The following is a 24389-nucleotide window of genomic DNA, read 5'->3' as shown; positions in this document are numbered from 1 at the left end:
TAAAATAAAATAAAATAAAATAAAATAAAATAAAATAAAAATCATAAATTGTGATGAACAGGAAAATAACAAAAAGAGAGATAAATAAAACCCAAGGAAGACAAGTGATGCAAATGAAAAATAATTGCTCACCACCAACTGGCCGATGCCCAGCCTGTTCCCGAGCAGCGGCAGCCACCCCCCAGTCAACTCCTCCCAGTTTATATGATGAGCATGATGTTATGGGGTATGGAATATACCTTTGGCCAGTTTGGGTCAGCTGTCCTGGCTGTGCCCCCTCCCAGCTTCTTGTGCACCCCCAGCCTTTTTGCTGGCAGAGCATGAGAAGCTGAAAAGTCCTTGACTTAGTGCAAGCACTGCTTAGCAACAACTAAAACATCAATGTGTTATCAATATTATTCTCATACTAAATCCAAAACACAGCACTATGGCAGCTGCTAAGAAGAAAATTAACTCTATCCCAGCCGAAACCAGGACAATATCCACCCCTTATTCTATACCACCTACGTCATGCCCAGGTCCCACACTTTCCAATCCATTCCAATTAATCACCACCACTTTTCCTGTCTTTTGATATATACACACAGATATCAGTCCCTTAGTCTATGGGCCATCCCTCTAAAATGTCCGTTGAGTTCATTTAGCCCATGACTTTTGGCTCCATCTGTCATAAGTCCTTCAGGGCAGGAGAGATGGTGTGTGGTGTTGAACTGTTGCATGCTGAAGCCAGTTCTGGTTCCGTTATCGCTGTGCTTGTCCGGTTCTATCATCGCTGCACTTTGCTCGATTTCATCAAAGTTCATTCTCCATTAATCTGGGTGATTCTTACTGTAGCACCATTGATATGGCAAATGCAGTAGTGAGGACATACAGTATTATATAGCAATTAACATCATACAATTCAATTGGCTAGTCTCACCCAAAATCAAATCCCCTTGACTGCACATCAGGCTTCCCCATCCTTCCGCATCACCCAGTGCACCCAGGTCCTTGAGCAAAAGCAATCCCACGGATGGGTTTGCCTTTGCCCGAGGCAGGAATAACCCAGACTCTCTTCCCTAACATATTTTTATGTCCACTACAGGGACTTTATCCCCTTCTACGGTACGTGGAAGTTTTGATTGGGCAGCCCCAGCTCGATTGGTAGATCCCCTGGTGTTAACTAGCCAGGTAGCCTTTGCCAAATGCGCACCCCAATGTTTGAAGGTCCCAGCACCCATTGCCCTCAGTGTAGTCTTTAACAGTCCATTGTGTCGTTTGATTTTCCCGGAGGCTGGTGCATGATAGGGGATGTGATATACCCGCTCAGTGCCATGCTCTTTGGCCCAGGTGTCTATGAGGCTGTTTCGGAAATGAGTCCCGTTGTCCGACTCAATTCTCTCTGGGGTACCATGTCGCCACAGGACTTGCTTTTCGAGGCCCAGGATAGTGTTTTGGGCGGTGGCATGGGGCACGGGATATGTTTCCAGCCACCCGGTGGTTGCTTCCACCATTGTGAGCGCATGGCGCTTGCCTTGACGGGTTTGTGGCAGTGAGATATAATCAATCTGCCAGGCCTCCCCATATTTATATTTCAGCCATCGTCCTCCATACCAAAGAGGCTTCAAACGCTTGGCTTGTTTGATTGCAGCGCATGTCTCACATTCATGGATGACCTTGTAACCGGTTCTTTTTTAAAGATTCCAACGAACAAACTGGAGCCCACACAAAGGAAAAAAAAGGTTAACTCTGCTTTATTGTGAAGCCTTGCTACAGGAAAAAAAAAAGCAGTGAATTCAGCTTTATTGCGAAGCCTTGCTAAGCAGTTCCCAAATGTCCCAAAAGTTACTCAAGAGTCTTACCAACCTCATAGACCGTAGTAGCATCGCTGAGCAGCAGGATAACGAGGAGACGCATCGTTACCGCAGAGGAAGGCAAGGCACAGCGCTTGTTCAGGGCGTCCCCTGTATCTTCAAAGTGCGCTCATGTCTCTCTCTCCCTCCCCGGCCCGAGACAGCCCCCCTTATATCCTGCACCGGATTGAGTGGAAAAGAACAGGCTAGAGTCGCTGCACGCGTGGCCAGCGCATGCAGCGAGCCTCACCAGACTCATGATCCAGCTTTGCTAACAGCGGCTGTCTGATACCTGACTACACTGCTGTACTCCCTTCTTGTTATCTTCTTCTTCGAAGGTCAGGTTCTCACGGATACACACATAGTTTTTGCAGCAACAGTACTGAGGTCCTTTTTCTCAGCACGTATACTGGGTTTGGTTCAACTAGTAATTTTCCGTCGTGTCTCGCTCGGACCATCCTCTGTTATCCCTAACACAGACCTGTGCAATAGTGTCCATGGTCAAGTCCACCCCTCGGTCACGAGCCCATCTATATGTCGCATCTCTTCCTTGATGGCCTGAGGTGTCCTGGGCCCACCGAGCGATGAATAGTTCACCCTTATGTTGCCAGTCCAGATCCACCTGACCCACTTCAATCCTAGCAGCCCGATCCACCTGCTGGTTGTTCTGATGTTCCTCCGTGGCCCGATTCTTGGGTACACGGGCATCTACGTGGCGTACTTTTACAACCAAGTTTTCTACCTGGGCAGCAATACCTTGCCACAACGGAGCAGCCCAGATGGGTTTGCCTCTGTGCTGCCAGTTGCCCTGCTTCCATTGCTGTAACCATCCACACAGAGCATTTGCCACCATCCATGAGTCAGTATTAGAGAGAGAGCACTGGCCACTTTTCTCGGTCAGCAATGTCTGAAGGCAGCTGGATGGCCTTCACTTCTGCGAATTGGCTCCATTCACCTTCTCCTTCAGCAGTTTCTATGACTTGTCGTATAGGACTCCATACAGCAGCCTTCCACCTCCGATGCTTTCCCACAATGCGACAGGACCTATCAGTGAACAGGGCATATTTCTCCTCATTTTCTGGCAGTTTATTATACGGTGGGGCCTCTTCAGCATGTGTCACCTCCTCCTCTGGTGATATTCCAAAATCTTTGCCTTCTGGCCAGTCCATGATCACTTCCAAGATTCCTGGGCGACTGGGAATTTCAAGCTATTCGAGCCCGCTGTGCGATCAGCGTGACCCACTTACTCCACGTAGCATCAGTTGCATAATGTGTAGAGGGGACTCTTCCTTTGAACATCCAGCCCAGCACCGGCAGTTGGGGTGCTAAGAGGAGCTGTGCTTCTGTACCAACCGCTTCCGAAGCAGCTCAAACCCCTTCATATGTTGCCAATATCTCTTTTTCTGTTGGAGCATAACGGGCCGTGGATCCTCTGTATCCCTGACTACAAAACCCTAGTCTCTCCTGGTGCTTTCTGCCAGAGGCTCCAGGTAGGGCCATTCTCCCTGGCTGTGCTGCAGAGCACATTTTTAACATCTTGTCCTCTCCGGACTGGCCCAAGGGCTACTGTGTGTCCTGGTTCCGGTGGGGATAGGGTTAATTCTCCCCAGGCTCTGGCAGGGACACAGGTATTCCATCCCATGTGAGCCATGTCCAGGCTGTAGCCGGGAGCTGCCGGGGGAGGGGGCAGGAAGTCACTGCTTGGGAGCGGGCTGGGGCGTCCCGGGTCCAGTCGGTGAGCAGTGGTACCGTAAGCGTGTATATTCCTCTGTCCATGTTACTGTTGTTGTTGTTTTCTTGTTCCCTTTGCTGTTCTGTTAAACTGCCTTTGTCTCAACCCACGAGTTTTGCCTTTTTCTTCCGATTCTTCCCCGTGTGGGGGGGAGCTCGAGAGAGCGGCACGTGGTTCTTTGTTGCTGTCTGAGGCCAAACCACGACACTGCGTGAACTATTTCCTGTTTAATTTGTTCAAAGGCTTGTCATTGCTCAGGGTCCCATTTGAAACGGTTCTTGATAGAGAGGGCTTACAATCGGACTGTAATTTGGAATATGCATTCTCCAAAAACACACAACGCCTAAGAAAGCTTGTATTTCCTTCTTGCTAGTCGATAGAGACATAGCTGCTATTTTGTTGATCACATCCATTGGCATCTGACAGCGTCCATCTTGCCATTTCATTCCTAAAAACTGGATCTCCTGCGCAGGTCCCTTGACCTTACTTTGTTTTATGGCACAACCGGCTTTCAGAAGGATTCGGACTATTTTACTCCCTTTCTCAAAAACTTCTTCTGCTGTGTTGCCCCATACGATGATGTCATCAATGTATTGCAGATGTTCTGGAGCTTCACCCTGTTCCAGTGAAGTCTGGATCAGTCCATGGCAAATGGTAGGGCTGTGTTTCCACCCCTGGGGCAGTCGATTCCAGGTGTACTGGATGCCCCTCCAAGTGAAAGCAAACTGTGGCCTGCACTCTGCCGCCAAAGGGATTGAGAAGAATGCATTAGCGATATCGATTATGGCATACCACTTGGCTGCCTTGGACTCCAGTTTGTATTGAAGTTCTAGCATGTCTGGCACGGCAGCACTCAGCGGAGGCGTGACTTCATTCAGGCCGCAATATTCTACCGTTAGTCTCCAGTCTCCATGAGATTTTCGCAAGGTGAGCGAGTCTTGCTGATCACTCCTTGGCTCTCCAGTCGACGAATCAGCTTATGGATGGGAATCAAGGAGTCCCGATTTGTGCGATATTGTCATCAATGCACCGCTGTGGTAGCGATCGGCACCCATTGTTATTCGACTCTCAGCAGCCCCGCAATAGAAGGGTCCTCCAGGAGACCGGGCAAGGTAGAAAACTGTTTTAATTTCCTCCATCTCCACAGTGGTTATGCCAAAAGCCCACCGGTACCCTCTTGGGTCCTTGAAATACCCTCTCCTGATATAGTCAAGATTTCTTCTTGTGTATAGGGGTGACCGATACTGGCACGGGTTGGTTCTCTGGTTCAGCTGCAGTGTCTGTCGTGGGGGTTGGAGTAGCCAGTGCCTGTTGCTTTGTCATCAGATCCAGAGACCTTCTCTTCCCCTTGAGGCTACCGAATAGTGTTGAACAGGGCTCGGTAGGCATGGGCCAGGCCCCAGCACATTGCAGTGATTTGTGTCTCCCTGGAATTGCCAGGGTGACAGCATACTCCTTCCAAATATACCATCAATGTAGCATTAGAGAGGAAATAGCCTAGGTTATACCTGTATACTGACTCCCGGATGGTGGTCAACGCCCTCTGGGGCTGGTTCACACAGAGGAAACAGAGGAAGTGGCAGAGACAAGGAAAACCTATTTGGATGGCTAACTCAAGGGAAAACATCACACAGGATTTGGAAAAACTTAATGTACCAGCATGACACATTGATGCATGTACTGGGTCTGGCTGGGATGGAGTTAATTTTCTTCATAGCAGCCCCTATGGTGCTGTGCTTTACATTCGTGACCAAAACAGTGCTGATAACACACCGATGTTTTAGCTATTGCTGAACAGTGCTTACACGGTGTCAAGGTCTTCTCTGTTTCTCACTCTGCCCCCCCTCCCCCGGAGTAGGCTGGGGGTGGGCAAGAGGCTGGGAGGGGACACAGACGGGACAGCTGACCTGAATTGACCAGAGTTATTCCATACCATATAACGACATGCTCAGCAATAAAAGGCTGGGGGGGGGAGGTGGAGGGAGTCTTTCCAAAGTAGCTGTTGCTTGGGAACTGGCTGGGCATTGGTCTGCTGGTGGCGAGTGATTGTTTTTGCATCACTGTTTTGTTTTGTTTTGTTTTGAATTTCTCACTCTGCCCCTTATTAAACTATCTTTATCTTGACCCACAGGTTTTCTCACTTTGGCCCTTCCAATTATCTCCCCCAGCTGGAGTCAACCCACCACGGTCCTTTTTGGCACCTAACGTGGGGCTTGAGATAACAACAGATTTGACCTTAGCATGCTAGATGGAATTTACAGTTGTTATACCTGTTTAGCTGTTGCTTGACAAGTTGTTACTTGCTGTTGCTGGCCACGATGTTGACTTAATTGTTCTTGACACTGGTTTATTTGTTCCCTTACCATGTATCCATGGGATACTTCCTCTCTTTCTGTACATCAAATTTGAGGGCTTGTTAAAGGCTGGTTTTGGCTTCTGCAGTTTGCTGTGCTGTTTATTACTTTGTTGTGTTTTGCCTGGCAGGGTTATGATAAAAGCACTGGCCTTGAGCCTAATCAGGTATTTGGGCCCGGCAATGCTGCTGTCCCAGTACTTCGGGAACCATCTGGTGGAGAGAATTAACAATTACACCTTTTTCCTCTTCTCCCAGAGCCAATTTGTGGAGGAAACAAAAAATGGCACCTTCGCCGCCTTCTCCTGTGGGGTAGATGTTTTCTGCCTTGTTACAATGGCTCTTCAGTTTCTTGAACATCCTTGGGTAATCAGAATGCTCATATTGGTGCGTGTCAATGTCGTGGTTTAATCCCGGCCGGCAACTAAGCACCACACAGACGCTTGCTCGCTCCCCCCTCCAGTGGGATGGGGGAGAGAATCGGAAGGGTAAAAGTAAGAAAACTCGTGGGTTGAGATAAAGACAGTTTAATAGGTAAAGCAAAAGCTGTGTGCGCGAGCAAAGCAAAATAAGGAATTCGTTCGCTACTTCCCATCGGCGGGCAGGTGTTTAGGGCCATGTCCAGGAAAGCAGGGCTCTATCGCGTGTAATGGTTACTGGGGAAGACAAATGCCATCACTCCAAACGTCCCCCTCTTCCCTCCTCCTTCCCTGCAGCTTTTATTGCTGAGCATGAAGTCATATGGTATGCGATATCCCTTTGGTCATTTGGGGTCAGCTGGCCCAGCTGTGTCCCCTCTTGTACACCCCCCAGCCTACTCACTGGTAGGGCAGTGTAAGAAGCAAAAAAGGCTTTGACGCTGTGTAAGCACTGCTCAGCAGTAACTAAAACATCCCTGTATTATCAAGACTGTTTTCAGCACAAATCCAAAACATAGCCCCATACAAGCTACTATGAAGAAAACTAACTCTATCCCGGCCAAAATCAGTATGGTCAAGAATCTGTTTCCGGCTCTTCTGGAAAAAGCAAAATTAACTGACTATTTAGGAATATCACACAGACGCAGTCTGATCATGGGTGGCAAGGTACGTGGGAGAATATGGGCAGGTAGCTAGAGCGATTTTCAGCTTCGATGGTCTGGGACTTCACTCCCGAACGAGTACGGAATCCTGATGAAGTAACGGAACACTCAAAAAAAGGATGCCCTGGCTATGCCAAAGAGACACAACTTCTCACACTGTGCTGGGGCCTGGCCTATGCCTACCAAGCCACTGTTCAGCACCCTCAAGGGGGCGAGAGGGTCTCTGGATCTGAAGACATACAAATGGACACTGTGGCTAAACCAGAGACCTAACCCTCAACTGTCGCTCCTATAATCAAGAAGAAATAATGGAAAGGGAAGTCAACTCAGTTACTAAGGGAGGAAGAAGCTTCTCCTAAGAGGGAGCAGGAGAGGAAGAATCAGAAGAGACAGCCTGTTCTGCAGCAGAGCAGTCACAAGAACAGGAGGGGGAAGAGACAGAAATCATAAGCGAGTCAGAAACCACCTGGTCCCTATCCCTGAGTGAGCTGCGAGATATGCAGAAAGATTTTGGCTGTCATCCAGGTGAGCAAATTATCACCTGGTTGCTCCGATGATGGGATACTGGGGCCAACAGTCAGGAATGAGAGGGCAAGGAAGCCCAGCAGCTGGGATCCTTCGCTAGGGACTGGGGTATTGACAAAGGGATTGGAAGAGGGGCAACAATCCACAGCCTCTGGAGGCAGCTCCTGTCGAGCGTGAAGGCAAGGTATCCCCTCAAGGAAGATCTTGTAAACTACCAAGGCAAGTGGGCCACCACTGAGGGCAGCATCCAGTATCTGAGGGAATAAGCAGTGGTGGAGGTGATCTACAGCAACCTGGACAATGACCAGGGATCCAAAGACCCGGATGAAGTCCAGTGCATGTGGTCCATGTGGCGGAAGTTTGTACGGAGTGCAGCAACATCATATGCCAATACCCTGGTGATAATGGATTAGGCGGACATCGAGGAACCAACTGTGGCTAGACTGGCCTGCCTTTCTCTTCTCAAGGGAAAGGGTACTGTGGGCGCACGCCTCATGCCACTCTGTGGTTCTATCTGCACGACCACAGGGAGGACATGAGAAAGTGGGATGGTGCACCTACCTCGAACCTAGAAGATCAGGTAAGTGGCTTGCGAGGAAAAACAGGGGCCAAAAAGGGTCCATCCAGGAAGATTACTGCTCCGGTTGCTGTTGAGCAATTCCCCAGGCAGAGTAGAAGGGCCGATCCTCCTCCTGATCCTAATGAAGGGACTTCTGGTTTACAGTTACAGGAGTCAGGTAATGAATACTCCGACCAGGAATAGAAGGGCCCTGCCTCCGTCCAGGTGGAGGAAAGAGACAATGGGGTTTATCGGCCAGTATGGATTTGATGGCCTGGCACGTTGGACCCACAGGAGTATAAGGCTGGACGCTCTTCAAGAAGGAAATCTTAAAGGCCCAGGAGCAGGCCGTCCCCAAGTGTCGCAAGTCTAAAGGGCGGGGGAAAATGGCCAGTCTGGATGAATAAGGAACTTCGCATGGGACTTAGGAATAAAAGGAGGGTTTACCACCTTTGGAAGAAGGGACAGGCAACTCAGGAGGAGTACAGGGATCTTGTTAGGTTATACAGAGAGAAAATCAGGAAGGCAAAAGCCCAGCCGGAGCTCAACTTGGCCACAAACCTTAAGGAGAACAAAAAAAGTTTTTATAAATACATCAACAAAAAGAGAGCCAGGGAGAATCTCCATCCCTTACTGGGTGCGGGGGGGAAAGTTGCAACCAAGGACGAGGAGAAGGCTGAGATACTTAATGCCTTCTTTGCCTCCGTCTTCAATAGTCACACCAGCTATCCCCAGGGTGTTCAGCCTCCTGAGCTGGAAGATAAGGATGGAGAGCAGAACAACCCACCCATAATCCAGGAGGAAGTAGTCAACGATCTGCTTCTGCACCTAGACGCACATAAGTCTATGGGGCCGGATGGGATTCACCCAAGAGTACTCAGGGAGCTGGCGGGAGAGCTCACCAAGCCTCTCTCCATCATTGATCAACAATCCTGGTCAACAGGGGAGGTACCAGATGACTGGAGGGTGGCTACTGTGACGCCCATCTACAAGAAGGGTCGGAAGGAGGATCCGGGGAACTACAGGCCTGTCAGCCTGACCTCGGTACCAGGAAAGATCACGGAGAGGATCATCTTGAGTGAGCTCTCAGGGCAAGTGCAGGGCAGCCAAGGGATCAGGGCCAGCCAGCATGGGTTTAGGAAAGGGAGGTCCTGCTTAACCAACCTGATCTCTTTCTATGACCATGTGACCCGCCTTCTGGAGGCGGGGAAGGCTGTGGACGTTGTCTGTCTGGACTTTGGTAAGGCCTTTGACACCGTCCCCCACAGCATTCTCCTGGAGAAGCTGGCGATTCATGGCATAGACAAGTGTACTCTTTGCTGGGTTAAAAACTGGCTGGATGGCCGTGCCCAGAGAGTTGTGATCAATGGGGTGAAATCCTCTTGGCGGCCGGTCACCAGTGGTGTCGCTCAGGGCTCAGTCTTGGGGCCGGTTTTGTTTAATATCTTTATCAATGATCTGGACGAGAGGATTGAGCGCGCCCTCGGTAAGCGTGCAGACGACACCAAGCTAGGTGGGAGAGTTGATCTGCTTGAGGGTAGGGAGGCTCTACAGAGGGACCTGGACAGGCTGGATCGATGGGCCAAGGCCAACTGTATGAGGTTTAATAAGGCCAAGTGCCGGGTCCTGCATTTCGGTCCCAACAACCCCAAGCAACGCTACAGGCTTGGGGAAGAGTGGCTGCTGGAAAGCTGCCCAGCAGAAAAGGACCTGGGGGTGCTGGTGGACGGCCAGCTTAACATGAGCCAGCAGTGTGCCCAGGTGGCCAAGGAGGCCAACAGCATTCTGGCTTGTATCAGGAATAGCGTGGCCAGCAGGAGTAGGGAAGTGATCGTGCCTCTGTACTCGGCACTGGTGAGGCCTCACCTCGAGTACTGTGTTCAGTTCTGGGCCCCTCTGTACAAGAGGGACATTGAGGTGGTGGAGCGTGTCCAGAGGAGAACTATGTGGAATGATTACTAAATGGGCCAAGAATACAAAAATACAGCATTGTTCACACATTAAGGAAAGTCATAAAATCAAGAGGCTTCTGAGGTAGAATACAGCCGCAGTTGGCACGCAAAGAATGCAACATCTGTGATTCCCTGTACAAGGTTGTTTGCAAAACTACACGAGGGATGGAACGGAACATGATTGTTCCGTGGCCTTCCCTTGTGACGAATAGCAGATATGGGGACGAGACGGTACTACGGAACAGATAAGCGGCCTACACGCTACCCGAGCCAACATTTCGTCAAATGTTGATGAAATGCTGTCCTTTTGTGCGAACTTTGCTCACTACAATGTACCAAAACACACCTCCATCCCGGAGACTATCCGCCCCCGAGGTGCGAACACTCCTCCTTGAGTACATTAATCATAATAAAAGTACGTATGACTAAAGTCACTCAAACTCCACTTTGAAGATAAAAAAAATAGTATAAAAATAGCCCAAGAGAGAGGGGATGCCAGGGAAGACACCATCACGAAGAATTCCATCGCTGATTTCTGGGATCAGTGGACGGGCTGAGCCTTTCTTCCCCCCCGCCATAGGGACGCCTGTGGGTAAGACTTAGATTACACCGAGTGCTTTCTCGGGGACTTAGAAATTTCTCTAGAGAATCTCTACCCTACATTTATAGCCAGGCTGTATCGTTTATAATTTTGTCGCGCGTTTTGTATACTTAACAATATCTTTATTTGCACGTGCTTTGCAGACAGTGTATTTATCACCGGCAATCCTAAAGAACCTGTATATCTGTTGTTTAAATAAACTGCACTGTTTAAGTAGCTAGTCGTTTCGCTTTCTCACTGAACGCGACCAAAGACTCGAAGGTGGCCGTGCTAGTTCAGGAGCACGACTAGACTGAAGGTGCAGTCCACTATTAGTGTATCCAAATCGTAACAGTTTAATACATATTAAACGCGATTGGACTGATAGTGCTGAATTGGGCATCACTCAGAATTTAAACCTAGCCGCACCCAGCCTCCCACCTCAGTGAGGAGTGTTAGAACGCAAGGGGGTTTATCTTCTGCCAAAACCGCTTGGCCCCTTTTCACGCAACAAGCTACCAGGCTGGTGAGGGGTCTGGAGACCAGGTCATATGAGGAGAGGCTGAGGGAGCTGGGCATGTTTAGCTTGGAGAAGAGGAGGCTGAGGGGAGACCTCATTGCCCTCTACAGCTACCTGAAAGGAGGTTGGAGAGAGGTGGGTGTTGGCCTCTTCTCCCAGGTGAATAATGACAGGACCAGAGGAAATGGTCTGAAGTTGCGGCAGGGGAGGTTTAGATCAGACATTAGGAAGAATTCCTTTACTGAAAGAGTGGTCAGGCACTGGAACAGCCTGCCCAGGGAGGTGGTTGAGTCACCATCCCTAGAGGTATTTAAGAAACGTCTAGATTGGGCACTTCAGGGCGTGCTCTAGTGGCAGAGATCGTAGGTTGTTTGTTTGTGGTGGGTTTTTTTGTTTTTGTTTTTTTTTTTTTTGTGTGTGTGCGTATGGTTGGACTCGATGATCTCAAAGGTCCTTTCCAACCATGAAGATTCTATGATTCTATGATTCTATAAGGCTCTGGTGGACACCGGTGCACAGCGTACCCTAATGCCATCAGGGTACAAGGGGGCAGAACCCATCTGGATTTCTGGAGTGACAGGGGGATCCCAACAGTTGTCTGTGTTGGAGGCTGGGGTGAGCTTAACAGGGGACAAGTGGCAGAAGCATCCTATTGCGACCGGCCTGGAGTCTCCATGCATCCTTGGCATAGACTACCTCAGGAGTGGGTACTTCAAAGACCCAAAAGGGTACCAGTGGGCCTTTGGTGTAGCTGCCATGGGTACAGAGAAGATTAAACAGGTGTCTACCTTGCCCGGCCTCTTGGAGGATCCCTCCGTTGTGGGCTTGCTGTGGGCTGAAGAACATCAGGTGTCAATTGCTACCATGATGGCGCATCGGCAGCAATATTGCACCAACCGAGACTCCCTGGTTCCCATCCATGAATTTTTTTGTCATCGACTGGAGCCAAGGAGTGATCAGCAAGACTCACTCACCCTTTAATAGTCCCATATGGCCAGTGCAAAAGTCTGACAGAGGGTGGACGCTGACAGTGGACTACAGTGGCCTGAACGAAGTCACACTGTCGTTGAGTGCTGCCATACCAGACATGCTAGAACTCCAATATGAACTGGAGTCAAAGGTGGCCAAGTGATATGCCTCAGCTGATATTGCCAATGCATTTTTCTTGATCCCTTTAGCAGCAGAGTGCAGGCCACAGTTTGCTTTCATGTGGTGGAGGGGTGTCCAGTACACCTGGAATCGACTGCCCCAGGGGTGGAAGCACAGCCCTACCATTTGCTATGGACTGATCCAGACTGCACTGGAACAGGGTGCAGCCCCTCAACACCTGCAATACATTGATGACATCGTCACGTGGCACAACGCAGCAGAGGAAGTGTTTGTGTTTCCTTCTGAAAGTTGTTTTTTCCGTAAAACAAAGCAAGGTCAAAGGACCTGCACAGCAGATACAGTTTTTAGGAATAAAATGGCAAGATAGACATCGTCATATCCCAATGGATGTGATCAATAAGATAACAGCTATGTCCCTACCAGATAACAAAAAAGAAACACAAGCTTTCCTAGGCCTTGTGGGTTTCTGGAGAATGCATATTATAGAATCATAGAACGGTTAGAGGTGGAAGGGACCTTAAAGATCATCTAGTTCCAACCCCCCTGCCATGGGCAGGGACAACTTCCACTACATCAGGTTGCTCAATGCCCCATCCAGCCTGGCCTTGAACACTTCCAGGGAAGAGGCATCCACAGCTCCCCTGGGCAACCTGTTCCAGTGCCTCACCACCCGCACAGTAAAGAATTTCTTCCTGATATCTAATCTAAATCTACCCTCTTTCAGTTTAAAACCGTTACCCCGCGTCCTATCACTACACTCCCTGATAAAGAGTCCCTCCCCATCCCTCCTGTAGGCCCCCTTTAGGTACTGGAAGGCTGCTATAAGGTCCCCCCGGAGCCTTCTCTTCTTCAGGCTGAATAGCCCCAACTCTCTCAGCCTGTCTTGGTGTCGTTGGCAAACTTGCTGAAGGTGCACTCAATCCTGCTGTCCATGTCGCCGACAAAGATGTTAAACAGCACCGGTCCCAGTACCGACCCCTGAGGAACGCCACTCGTCACTGGTCTCCACTTGGACATTGAGCCGTTGACCGCAAGCCTTTGAGTGCGGCCATCTAGCCAGTTCCTTATCCACCAAATGGTCCATCCATCAAATCCATGTCTCTCCAATTTAGAGACAAGGATGTCGTGTGGGACAGTGTTCCAGCATATTCCAGGTTATAGTCAGATTGTGAGCCCTCTCTATCGAGTGACCTAAAAGAAGAACATTTTCGGATGGGGCCCTGAGCAGGGACAAGCCTTTGAACAGATTAAAAAGGAAATTGTTCATGCGGTAGCCCTTGGGACAGTCCAGACAGGACAAGCTGTGAGAAACGTGCTTTACAGCACAGCCGGGAAGCACGGCCCCACCTGGAGCTTCTGGCAGAAAGCACCTGGAGAGACTCGAGGTCAACCTCTAGGGTTTTGGAGCTGAGGATACAGAGGATCTGAGGCTGGCTACACCCCAACTGAAAAAGAGACACTAGCAGCATATGAAGGGAGTTCGAGCCCATGTTCCACAGTGCCCATGTCCCAAAGGGAAGTGCCACTGAAGAACAAATCAGCAAACATCGAGTGGACCAAGCTGCTCAGATTGCCACAATCGATAAAGACTTGGACTGGGAACATAAAGGGGAACTATGTGTAGCTCGATGGGCTCATGAAACGTCAGGACATATGAGATGTCACCTATAGCTGGCCAAGAGACCGAGGGGTGGACTTTTCAAAAGACTCTATTATACAAATAACAAAGGACTGAAATTTGTGCACTAGTGAAAAAGCTAAACGACAAAAAATATTGAGGCATGGAAGATGACATCTAAACCACCAATTTGGAGATGCGTGGCAAGTAGACTACATTGGACCTTTGCGCAGGACTACTAGGGAGCATTGATAGGTCCTAGCCATGGTAGAAATGACTACAGGCTGGCTGGAGACTTACACAGTGACCCATGTCACCACTAAAAGCACAGTAGAGTAGTAGGTCTCGAAAAACAAAGTTTGTGGAGACATGGTACACCTGAAAGAACTGAGTCTGACAATGGCTGTCATTTCAAAAATGAAATTATGAAGTTAGGAACAGCTGAACATGGAACTGACTGGATATACCATATTCCCTATTATCCCCAGGCCTTGGGAAAGGTAGAATGGCATAATGAACTCCTGAAAACCATGCTACAAGCCTGGGGAAAAGGGGATATGAGAAATTGGGATGTTCATTTGGCAGAAGCCACTTGGCTTGTGAAGTAGGGCTTGACATATTAAAGCTGTAAAATAATTGAAGTAGGGGCTTAATACATTAGAACTGTAAATTAGAGTAGGAGCTTAATTTAGGAGACCAGGCGCTTTAAGGCTGTACAAAGAGCAGATGCAACAGTTGTAGTACTAAATGTCAGAACTTATCTCTTATTTTTTAAGACAGAATGCTTTAGGACAATATAACCTTGCAGTAGAAGCTTATCTCTCAAAACAAGGGGCCCAGGATTACTGAGGAATGCAGAGACTAGTCAAAGCTAACACTTTTGATGTGCCAGCAAGAATAAAGAAGTAGAGTAGAGGCCTGCAGTTCACCAGAAGGTCACAACGATGAAGAGGAGTGGAGGAAGTAAACGACCACCAGATGTCTCTGAAGACCACCGAGAGACTCTAGTGCGCATGCGGGAGTGGGCAGTAACCTGTAATAATGAGTTAATGAATAGGTAGTCATTTCTTGGAAAACTAGTGAATATGCATACATAGTATGTATTTAAACTGTACAACTAAATCAGTCGGCGCGCACATTAGGTGGAGCAATCCCCTGTGTGCCCGGCGCTGCAATAAAGAATACCTGCTTAATAGTCACCAAGGCTATTGAGTCTTAACTTCGGCATTTCACTGCATCACTTGTAAACACTGGAGAGGCATCATCCCAACCAGGCCCAGGCCAGGCTAGACCTGCATTACCTCCCTAAGTCCAACTCTCCCCCCTTTTTAGATTGGAGACGTGAGACATAGGTGATCAAGATGGTTAGATTTACTGATCAAGCGACACACCTTTAAAAAGCTAATAATACCTTAGTTGGCTAACAAACTCACCACTATTATTAGTAATATTAGTACACAATTATATCACTGCAAGTAATAGTGAGTTACGATTCTATTGCTTATTATTGATACACAGTTATATTACTATAAAGAAAACATAAACCACACATATAAGTACTATTAAGTTGCAATTTTATTGCCTTTCCTCCTGCACTTAGTAGTAAGGCACAAGTCTATCCCTCCATACAAGTTTATTCCTTCTTACTCCATCCTCCCACACCAAGTCTTCTGGACATAGGCCTGATGGAGAGTCCAGCAGGTTGTCCAAGGGGGCTCCCTCCAGTGTCCTGGGGAGCTTGGGTCTGCAGGTCAGCTTCACCACCGTCTGTAGGCCTCTGCACTTCTACCATTGCAAAATCCCCCAGTTCTTTGTCCTCCACCTGATTTTATACCTTATTCCCCATTTATTCTTTTCCTGAACACACCTTTTAACCACCCCCGCAACCTCCTTTTCTCCACCCAAACACATCCCAAACAAACAACACACCCCTAATTACTTTTTCCTCATTGGTCCCAATTCTGTTACATCTGTACCCAAATTCAGTGTTTCCAACACTGTTACCTAGGCAATTTCAGCCTAATATGGTATTACGGTATTACTGATACAGTTACCTAGATGAAGGTGGCCTTGCATCCCAAGACTCCTGTACTGTCTCTGGTTGGGATGGAGTTAATTTTCTTCATAACAGCTTGTATGGTGCTGTGTTTTAGATTTGTTACCAAAACAATGCTGATAACACACCAATGTTTTAGCTATTGCTGAACAGTGGTTGCACAGCGTCAAGGCCTCTGTTTCTCACTCTGACCGCCCTCACCCCCCCACCCCAGTGAACAGATTGAGGGTGCGCAAGAGGTTGGGAGGGGGCACAACTAGGACAGCTGACCCAAACTAACCAAAGAAATATTCCATGCTATAAAACGTCATGCTCAGTAATAAAACAGGGAGGAGAGGGGTTTAGGTAGGTTAGCTCAGGAACTGGCTGGGCATCGGTCTACCCATGGGAGGTGGCGAGTGATTGCCACTTGCTTTGTTTTGTTTTCTTCCTCTCCTCTTCCACTTCTCCTTTGCTTATTAATTCTTATCTCGACCCATGAGTTTTCTTGCTTTTACTCTTCTTTTTCTCTTCCCCCATCCCACTGGGGGTGGGGGGTGGGGTGGGGAGCGAGCGAGTGGCTGTGTGGTGCTTAGCTGCCTACTGGGGTTAACTCACAACAACTCCCTTCTCACTCTATGGTCCATGCTGGTTATATTTCGTTTCCATTATATGCTTTTTGGACAGAATTATCTTACTTTAGCCTTGATACTCCTACCTACTCCTAATTAAGCACAAGCAGTTTGCATACCAGAGCAACGATATAACCCAGTTAGTGCTCACACCATACTTCTGCCCTTGAATAGTTTTCATCACACCTCTGGTTCCCATCAGAGGGAAACATGATTGTTTGGACTGTCACTCCCTTAGGGAAAGGGAAAACACGGGGCGGGGGGGGGGGGGGGGGGGTTGGTGGTGTTTGCACATGGACTGGGACATACAACATGAGTAATATTACAAAACAGAAAAATTAAATGTGTACCTACACACACACTAACTGTAATTAACCCACTGTGAACCTCATTATACAAAGGAAGATGAACCCTATTTTGGTATGGGCATCAGTCAGGACTTTGACCTTAACAGTGGCACAAACAGCCACCCCTCAGTGCTGGTCACAAGCCACCACGCCACCGTGGAATGAGAGGGAATCATATCAAATGAACCGTAACAAAAAAAAAATATATTGGAGGATTCACGGTATGGTAGGAAATTGAAGGGGAATGTGTTACTGTATAATAATCCCTAATGATAATACAACCCAGTTAACTCAGAATAGCAGCCAGAGCGGAGCAGGTAAAAACGAAGCCTGGTATGTAGGTGATATTAGTGAACATAAAGGACTTCTCACCAGTATGATGACTAGACTTAATTGGACCACCAACTTCACAAGTATTTATAAATGTAGCCAAAACAACCAAAGATTAGAATTTAAATATGAGACCGTATCTAATGGAAGAAACACAAACCAACACTAGTGAATTAACCTCAATATTATCTTGACAAAGAACATGGTGAACCCCACAATTTGTAATACCACCCTCCAATATGTTTACCGTAGGCAAGTGGCAAACTTTACTTGGAGCAATCCAATAAGACAAAGAGTACCACATCAAGTGGGACTGGAATGTAAGTTGACACAATGCCACCTGTGCGCCTTTTATTATAAGGTTTCAACATGCCATGTTCCCTGAATAAGGCATCCGCAGAAGAACTAAGAGACATATCAGGAATGCTAGGACTTGGAGGAGTTGCCCTAAACAACATGGATATCCAAGCCCTCCAAGCCCAGCTGCAACTGGTTGGACAACTAACCTCTCAGCACCTTCAGGGGCTAGCTAAAGCTGCTATCCGATTAGAAATGTCTCACCTCCAATTGCACTGAAAAGAAAGACCTGGGAAGTCATGAAAAATGTATCCAAGACTATTACTACTGCTGTTCAGAATGACTCTTTGGACACTACCTGCCAAAGTATGCAGCTGGCCGCTTTACTAATAATGAACAAGTACGGTTAATCTGCAAAGGAAAACATTGGGATAGCAGAGCCCACGTGTTACATCTTCCTAATACCTCAATAGGGGAAGTACTTAGCTGTGAGCTGCACACCTAAGATGTGAGGGCACTTGTCGTGGTTTAACCCCAGCTGGCAGCCACTCATGCATTTCTCCCCCTTCCCCCCCAAGAAGAGTAGGGAGAAGAGGGAGAAAAGGAGGGGAAAGGAAAAGGAAAAAAACCTCGTGGGTTGAGATTAAGGCAGTTGAATAGAACAATATCAGAAAAGGAAAATAGCAATAATAACAATAATAATAACGACACAAATCACTCTCGCCACATGGTAAATTGGTGAATTCACACCCTCCCGAGCAGTGATCGCGCATTCTCACCCCCTGGCCAACCCCCATTTATGTACCGAGCATGATGTCTATGGTGTGGAATATTCCATTGGCCATTCCATTGTTCTGTCTATGCTCCTTCTCAGCTTCTATGAGAAGCTGAAAAAAGTCCTCGAATGCTATAGACATCACCTAGCAACAACTAAAACAATATGCATTATTGACATTCCTTTCATACCAAATCTGAAACACAGTAATCACTAGAAAGAAAATGAACTCTATCCCAGATGAAACCAGGACGGTACTTCTAAGAATTAGGTGGAAAAAATAACCTGTGTGGGCTACATACATCCAAGGAGTGGAATTAGCAGGCATAATGGCTGGTCAGTTATGGACACATAGCTTGACATCTCCATGGCTATGAATAGACAGTGAACAAATCAAAATTGTCCCTGTAGACATTTGAGATAGGGTTCTATGCATTAATAGTCCCTCTTTCACAGAGGCAATAAATTGCCAAACTCCTTCACATGGATACAATTATTGCACAGTAATTAATGCATGCATTTAGTCTGTCCTGGCCTAAACCACGACACTGCCCCTCTCTCTTTCTGCCCCTCTCTATCTTCCCCCTCTTTCTGCCCTCCCCCTCTCTCTCTCTCTCCCCAATGTTAGGGGTTTCTGAATCAGACAGCCTGAGAGAAGCGAGGCTGCCACAGCTCCATGTCCCCAGGTCCGACAGTAGCAAGGCTAAGCATGTTTTCCCAGTAGGCACACAAACAAACAGAGGTATACAATACAAATAAACATACACACTGTGGTGGGCTGACCTTGGCTAGCTACCAGATCTCCACCCAGCCGCTCTCTCACTCCCTCTCCTCAGCAGGACAAGGGGAGAAAATAAGATGGAAAAGCTCATGGGTTGAGATAAGGACAGGGAGATCACTCGCCAATTACCATGATGGGCAAAACAGACTCGATTTGGGGAAAAATAATTCAATTTGTTGCCAATTAAAAACATGGTGAGAAACAAAGACAAAACTAAAAACACCTTCTCCCCATCCCGCCCCTTCTTCCCAGACTCAACTTCACTCCTTTGTTCCCAACTCTTCTACCTCCTGCCCCAACAAGCAGTGCAGGGGAGGGTGGCGGGGAATGGGAGGTTGTGGTCAGTTTATAACAGTTTGTCTCTGCTGCTCCTTCCTCACACTTTTCCCTTGCTCCAGCGTGGATCCTTTCCACAGGGTACAGTCCTTCAGGAACAACTACTCCATCATGGGTTCCCCACGGGCCGGTCATCCTGCTCTGGCATTGTTTTCTCAGCATTTACCACCCTTAAATATATTTTTGCACAGGCGCTGTAAAGTCATCGGAGCGGTTCAGTATCGGCGCACAGTCAGTCCATTTTGTCTGTTGCTGAGCCGGCTGGAACTGGCTATGACCAGCACAGGGCAGTCCATGACCTACACAGGTCATCGCTGCAGCCTGCCCCTGCTACCAAAACCTTGACAATTATGCCCAATACATCTCTCCAACCCTTCCCCTATGCACTAACCCTTCCAATCCTAACCCTCACCCCAACCCCAAATCCTCCAAGCCCAATCCCTAGCCTAACCTCCAAGTCCTTTAACCCCCAAACATACTCCAACCGCCAACCCATCCAAGCCCAAAACTTCCACTAATAGCCAACCCCAACTTTTCCTTTACCCACCAACCTCTTCCAAGCCCTGACACATCCCCTAACTGCCAACCCCTCTGGCTCCAACCCTCCCCCTACCCATGAAGGACTTCAAAGCCCAACCCATCCAAGCTCATCAACCCCTCCAAGCCCAATTCTTACCTTGCCAGCAAACCCCTCCGAGCCCAACCTTTATTCTGCCTGCCAACCCCTCCAAACCCAAACCCTCAAAGCCCGACCCTTACCCTGTCTACCCATCCCTCCAATCCCAACCCCTACCCTATCCATCAAGCCCTCCTAGCTCAACCCATATCCAGACGGTCAAGCCCTCAAGACCTACCCTTAAACCTAGCTGCTCACCTCTCAAAGCCCAACCCCTCCAGGCCCATCTCTTAACCCTAAGTACCAAGCACTCTAGGCCCAAACCTCACCCTATCCACCAGCCCCCTCTCGACCCAACCTCTAGCCTAAACCCGAACTCCTCTAACTGCCAACATCTCTAACCACCAACCCCTGTAAGCCCAGGGCCTAGCCAACCCCTCCAACCCCAACTTTTACCCTTCCTGCTAACTCCTCCAAGCCCAACCTGTACCCTTAGCCCAAAACCCAACCACTCTAATCCCAACTGAAAGCAGCTCAAACCCAACCCCCAGCCTAACCCCCAACCCCTCTAAACACAAGGCCTAGTCTAACCACCAAACTTGCTAACACCAACACTCTACCCTAACTGCACCCCTCTAACCAAAACCCTTACCCTAACCGCCGACCCCTCTGAGCCCAACCCTCAGCCTGACCCCCCAACTCCTTAAACTCCAACACTTTACCCAACCCAAATGCCAACCCCTCTTACTCTGACCCTTCCCCTAACCACCAAGCCTTCCAAGCCCAATGCTTCCAAGCCCTGCTGCCAACCCCTCCAAGCTCAACCCTTACCCTGCCTGTCAACCTGTCAAAGCCCAGCACTTTCCCTAATCCCAAATACTCCAAGCCCAACCCTTTCCATGCCCACCAGCTCCTTCAACCCCACCCCTTCCAAGTACAGCCCTTATCCTACCCACCAACCCCTGCCCGCCAAACCCTCCAAACCCAAATAGCCCAACCCTCACCCCAACCCCAAATCCTCCAAGCCCACCCTTGCCCTTCCCACCAACCCCTCCAAGCCTATCCCTCCCATTAACCATTCCACACCCAACCCCTCAAAGCAAGCCAAACCTCTCCAAGACCATCTCCTCCAAGTCCAATCCATACTCTACCCAATCCCTCCAGCTCCAACCCTTCTCCTACCCACCCACCCCTCCAAGCCCAGTCCTTTCCCTGCTCACCAATCCCAACTCATAACCTACCAGCAACCCCTCTAAAACCAATCCTTACCCTACCCACCAATTCTTCCAAGCCCAACCCATACCCTACCTGACAACTACTCCAAGACCAACCCTTACCCTGCACACCAACTCCTCCAAGCCAAAACCCTACCCTACCAGCCCACTCCTCTCATGACCAACCCTTATCCTCCCTGCCAGCCCTTGCCCACTCCAACACAATCTTGCAGTCAAATTCTCTTGAGCACCTACAATGCCTTTTGCAGTAAATTCTCACACGCCGACCCAAGCTCTGGGCTTCCCCACAGACACCAGCCAAAACTCACTTCTACTGATAAGCTCTCATCTGAACTGTGCACTACTTAAGGACACATGGCCACTGCCCACGCCAGCATAAGTCCCCAGAGCCAACTTCTCTTTCCTGCATATGCCTCGCCTTCCACAGCCCATTCTGTTGCACTCTGACTGTAGTCGAGCACCTTGCTTCCCCTTGCTTGACAGCTGAAACTCGTGTCTACCACTAAGCGCTCATCTCAACTGCTCACTTAAAAAGGACGCACAGCCACTGCCCACACCAACACAAGTGCTCACGGACATTTTCTCTTTCCTGCCTACAACTGCCTTCTGCAGCTAATTCTTGTTGCACTTCTGACTGAAGCTCTGGGCATTCTCCTCGCTCACCAGCCAAAAGCCATCTTTACCAACAAGCTGTTCTCTTGACTGTGCAAGGACCTGCTTGACAAACCTGATCTCCATCTATGACAAGGTGACCCACTTGGTGGATGAGGGAAAGGCTGTGGATGTTGTCTACCTGGACTTTAGTAAAGCCTTTGACACTGTTTCCCACAGCATCCTCCTGGAGAAACTGGCTGCCCATGGCTTGGATGGGAGTACTCTACGCTGGGTTAAAAACTGGCTGGATGGCCAGGCCCAGAGAATGGTGGTGAATGGAGTTAAATCCAGTTGGTGGCTGGTCAGGAGTGGTGTTCCCCAGGTCTCAGTATTGGGGCCAATTCTCTTTAATATCTTTATCAGTGATCGGGACGAGGGGATCGAGTGCACCCTCAGTAAGTTTGCAGACGACACCAAGTTAGGTGGGTGTGTCGACCTGCTGGAGGGTAGAAAGGCTCTGAAAGAGGGATCTGGACAGGCTGGATCAATGGGCCGAGGTCAATGGTATGAGGTTCAACAAGGCCAAGTGCCGGGTCCTGCACTTGGGTCACAACAACCCCATGCAGCGCTACAGGCTTGGGGAAGAGCGGCTAGAGAGCTGCCTGGCAGAAAAGGACCTGGGGGCGTTGGTCGACTGCCAGCTGAATATGAGCCAGCAGTGTGCCCAGGTGGCCAAGAAGGCCAACAGCATCCTGGCCTGTATCAGGAACAGTGTGGTGAGCAGGACTAGGGAAGTGATCGTCCCCCTGTACTCGGCACTGGTAAGACCCCCACCTCGAGTACTGTGTTCACTTTTGGGCCCCTCTGTACCACAAAAAAGACATCGAGGTGCTGGGGCGTGTCCAGAGAAGGGCAACAAAGCTGGTGAGGGGTCTGGAGAACAAGTCTTATGAGGAGCGGCTGAGGGAGCTGGGATTGTTTAGCCTAGAGGAAAGGAGGCTGAGGGGAGACCTTGTCTATCGCTCTCTACAACTACCTGAAAGGAGGTTGTAGAGAGGTGGCTGTCGGTCTCTTCTCCCAAGTAACAGGCAATAGGACAAGAGGAAATGGCCTCCAGTTGCACCAGGGGAGGTTTAGATCAGATATTAGGAAAAAATGTCTTCACTGAAAGGTTTGTCAAGCATTGGAACAGGCTGCCCAGGGAAGCGGTGGAATCGTCATCCCTGGAGGTATTTAAAAGACGGGTAGACATAGTGCTTAGCGATATGGTTTAGTGATGGTTTTTGTCAGTGTTAGGTTGATGGTTGGACTCGATGACATGAAAGGTCTCTTCCAACCTAGACAATTCTGTGATTCTATGACCTGCAGACACTGCCCATGCCAACACAATATTCACAGACAAATTCTCCTACCTGCCTACGCTTCCCTTCTGCAGCCCATTCTTGTCACAGTTCAAAACTCTTGTCTTGTAGCCAAAACTCTTGTCTTGCAACGCAAGAATGGGCTGCAAACAGCAAGTGTAGTTGACAAGAGAACTTGGCTGTGAGCACTTGTGTTAGTGCGGGCAGTTAGCTGCATGTCTTTTTAAGGATATGTGGAAGGAGAGTGTCTGCTCCTTTAAGGGTATCTGGTCAAAGGAGACATAAACAAGGACATACAGAGACAAACCTGACTGTCACACGTACTACAGGTACGTTGGACAGAAAAGGAAGATTAAAGAAAATGTACCCCTTTGTACATCTTTGTCCACTACATATACTTGTAGCCTTGTTCGTACCAAAAGTATCAAAACTAGTTCTAGCTCATACCACTGACATGGGGATGGATGCAATTAGTCTAGTTTTATATGAATACGGTCAGGCTCAGACTTAAAAAAATAAAAATTTTAATTCATTTTAAAGAACTTATGGGAGAAGTTTTCAAACACCTTTTTCATCTGAGCAGAGCTGCACATGCCTGACAGAGAAAAACATCTTGGGCCTGGAAGCCATTTTGAGGCCAAAGAACCAGAAAGCTCGAGTGTTTAAAAAGTTCAAGAATGAGATCTCTCTTTCAGAGTGTCATCTGAGAGGTTTTTGTCCCTTTGGGAAGTTAAAAAAACCCAACACACCCACACAATCTTTTTGGCTCCTCAGTGTCCTAGGTTGGAGACTGGATTTATTTAAACTCTGTTCTTTAAAAAAGAGAAGTAATTCTCATAAGGACATACAAATGCTGCATCTTTCTTTAAGTTAGTTAAATATATTGTTACCTTTCTCTTCCTTCCTCTTCTAACAACTTTAGGAATGCATATATCATTTGTTTTCATCACATCCTATGAAGATAAGAAAAAATAAAGTGTCTTAGCAAACTTAAGATATAGTTTAAATGATTGAGAATTTCTCAGGGAAATCACATAACTGAAGCTTCTGATATGTGACAGGCAAAAACTTTCATCACATCAAGATGCTTTCTGTTAGTAAATCATAGAATCATAGAATCATAGAATCTTCATGGTTGGAAAGGACCTTTGAGATCATCGAGTCCAACCATACGCACACACGCACAAA

The 24389-nt window shown here is 48.3% G+C and overlaps 1 protein-coding gene across 17 annotated transcripts in view; it reads right to left on the bottom strand.

The window, feature by feature from the left end:
- LOC141735525 (lens epithelium-derived growth factor-like) overlaps positions 1–24389 on the bottom strand; it is a 115148-nt gene that overhangs the window by 38360 nt on the left and 52399 nt on the right. For 12 of the 17 annotated variants that reach the window (XR_012584769.1, XM_074568471.1, XM_074568467.1 and 9 more), the window contains one exon: positions 24092–24154. The exons of the other annotated variants lie outside the window; for them this stretch is intronic. Coding sequence is in view for 11 of the 12 variants with exons in the window: in XM_074568471.1 (XP_074424572.1) it covers positions 24092–24154 (63 nt within the window). In the remaining variant the exon portion in view is untranslated. The remainder of the gene's footprint in view (positions 1–24091; positions 24155–24389) is intronic. 17 annotated transcript variants of the gene reach the window in all.

The sequence above is a fragment of the Larus michahellis genome, chromosome W, assembly GCF_964199755.1.
Source record: "Larus michahellis chromosome W, bLarMic1.1, whole genome shotgun sequence".
In the NCBI taxonomy this organism is placed as follows: Eukaryota; Metazoa; Chordata; class Aves; order Charadriiformes; family Laridae; genus Larus; species Larus michahellis.
This window is presented reverse-complemented; position numbering and strand designations above follow the sequence as displayed.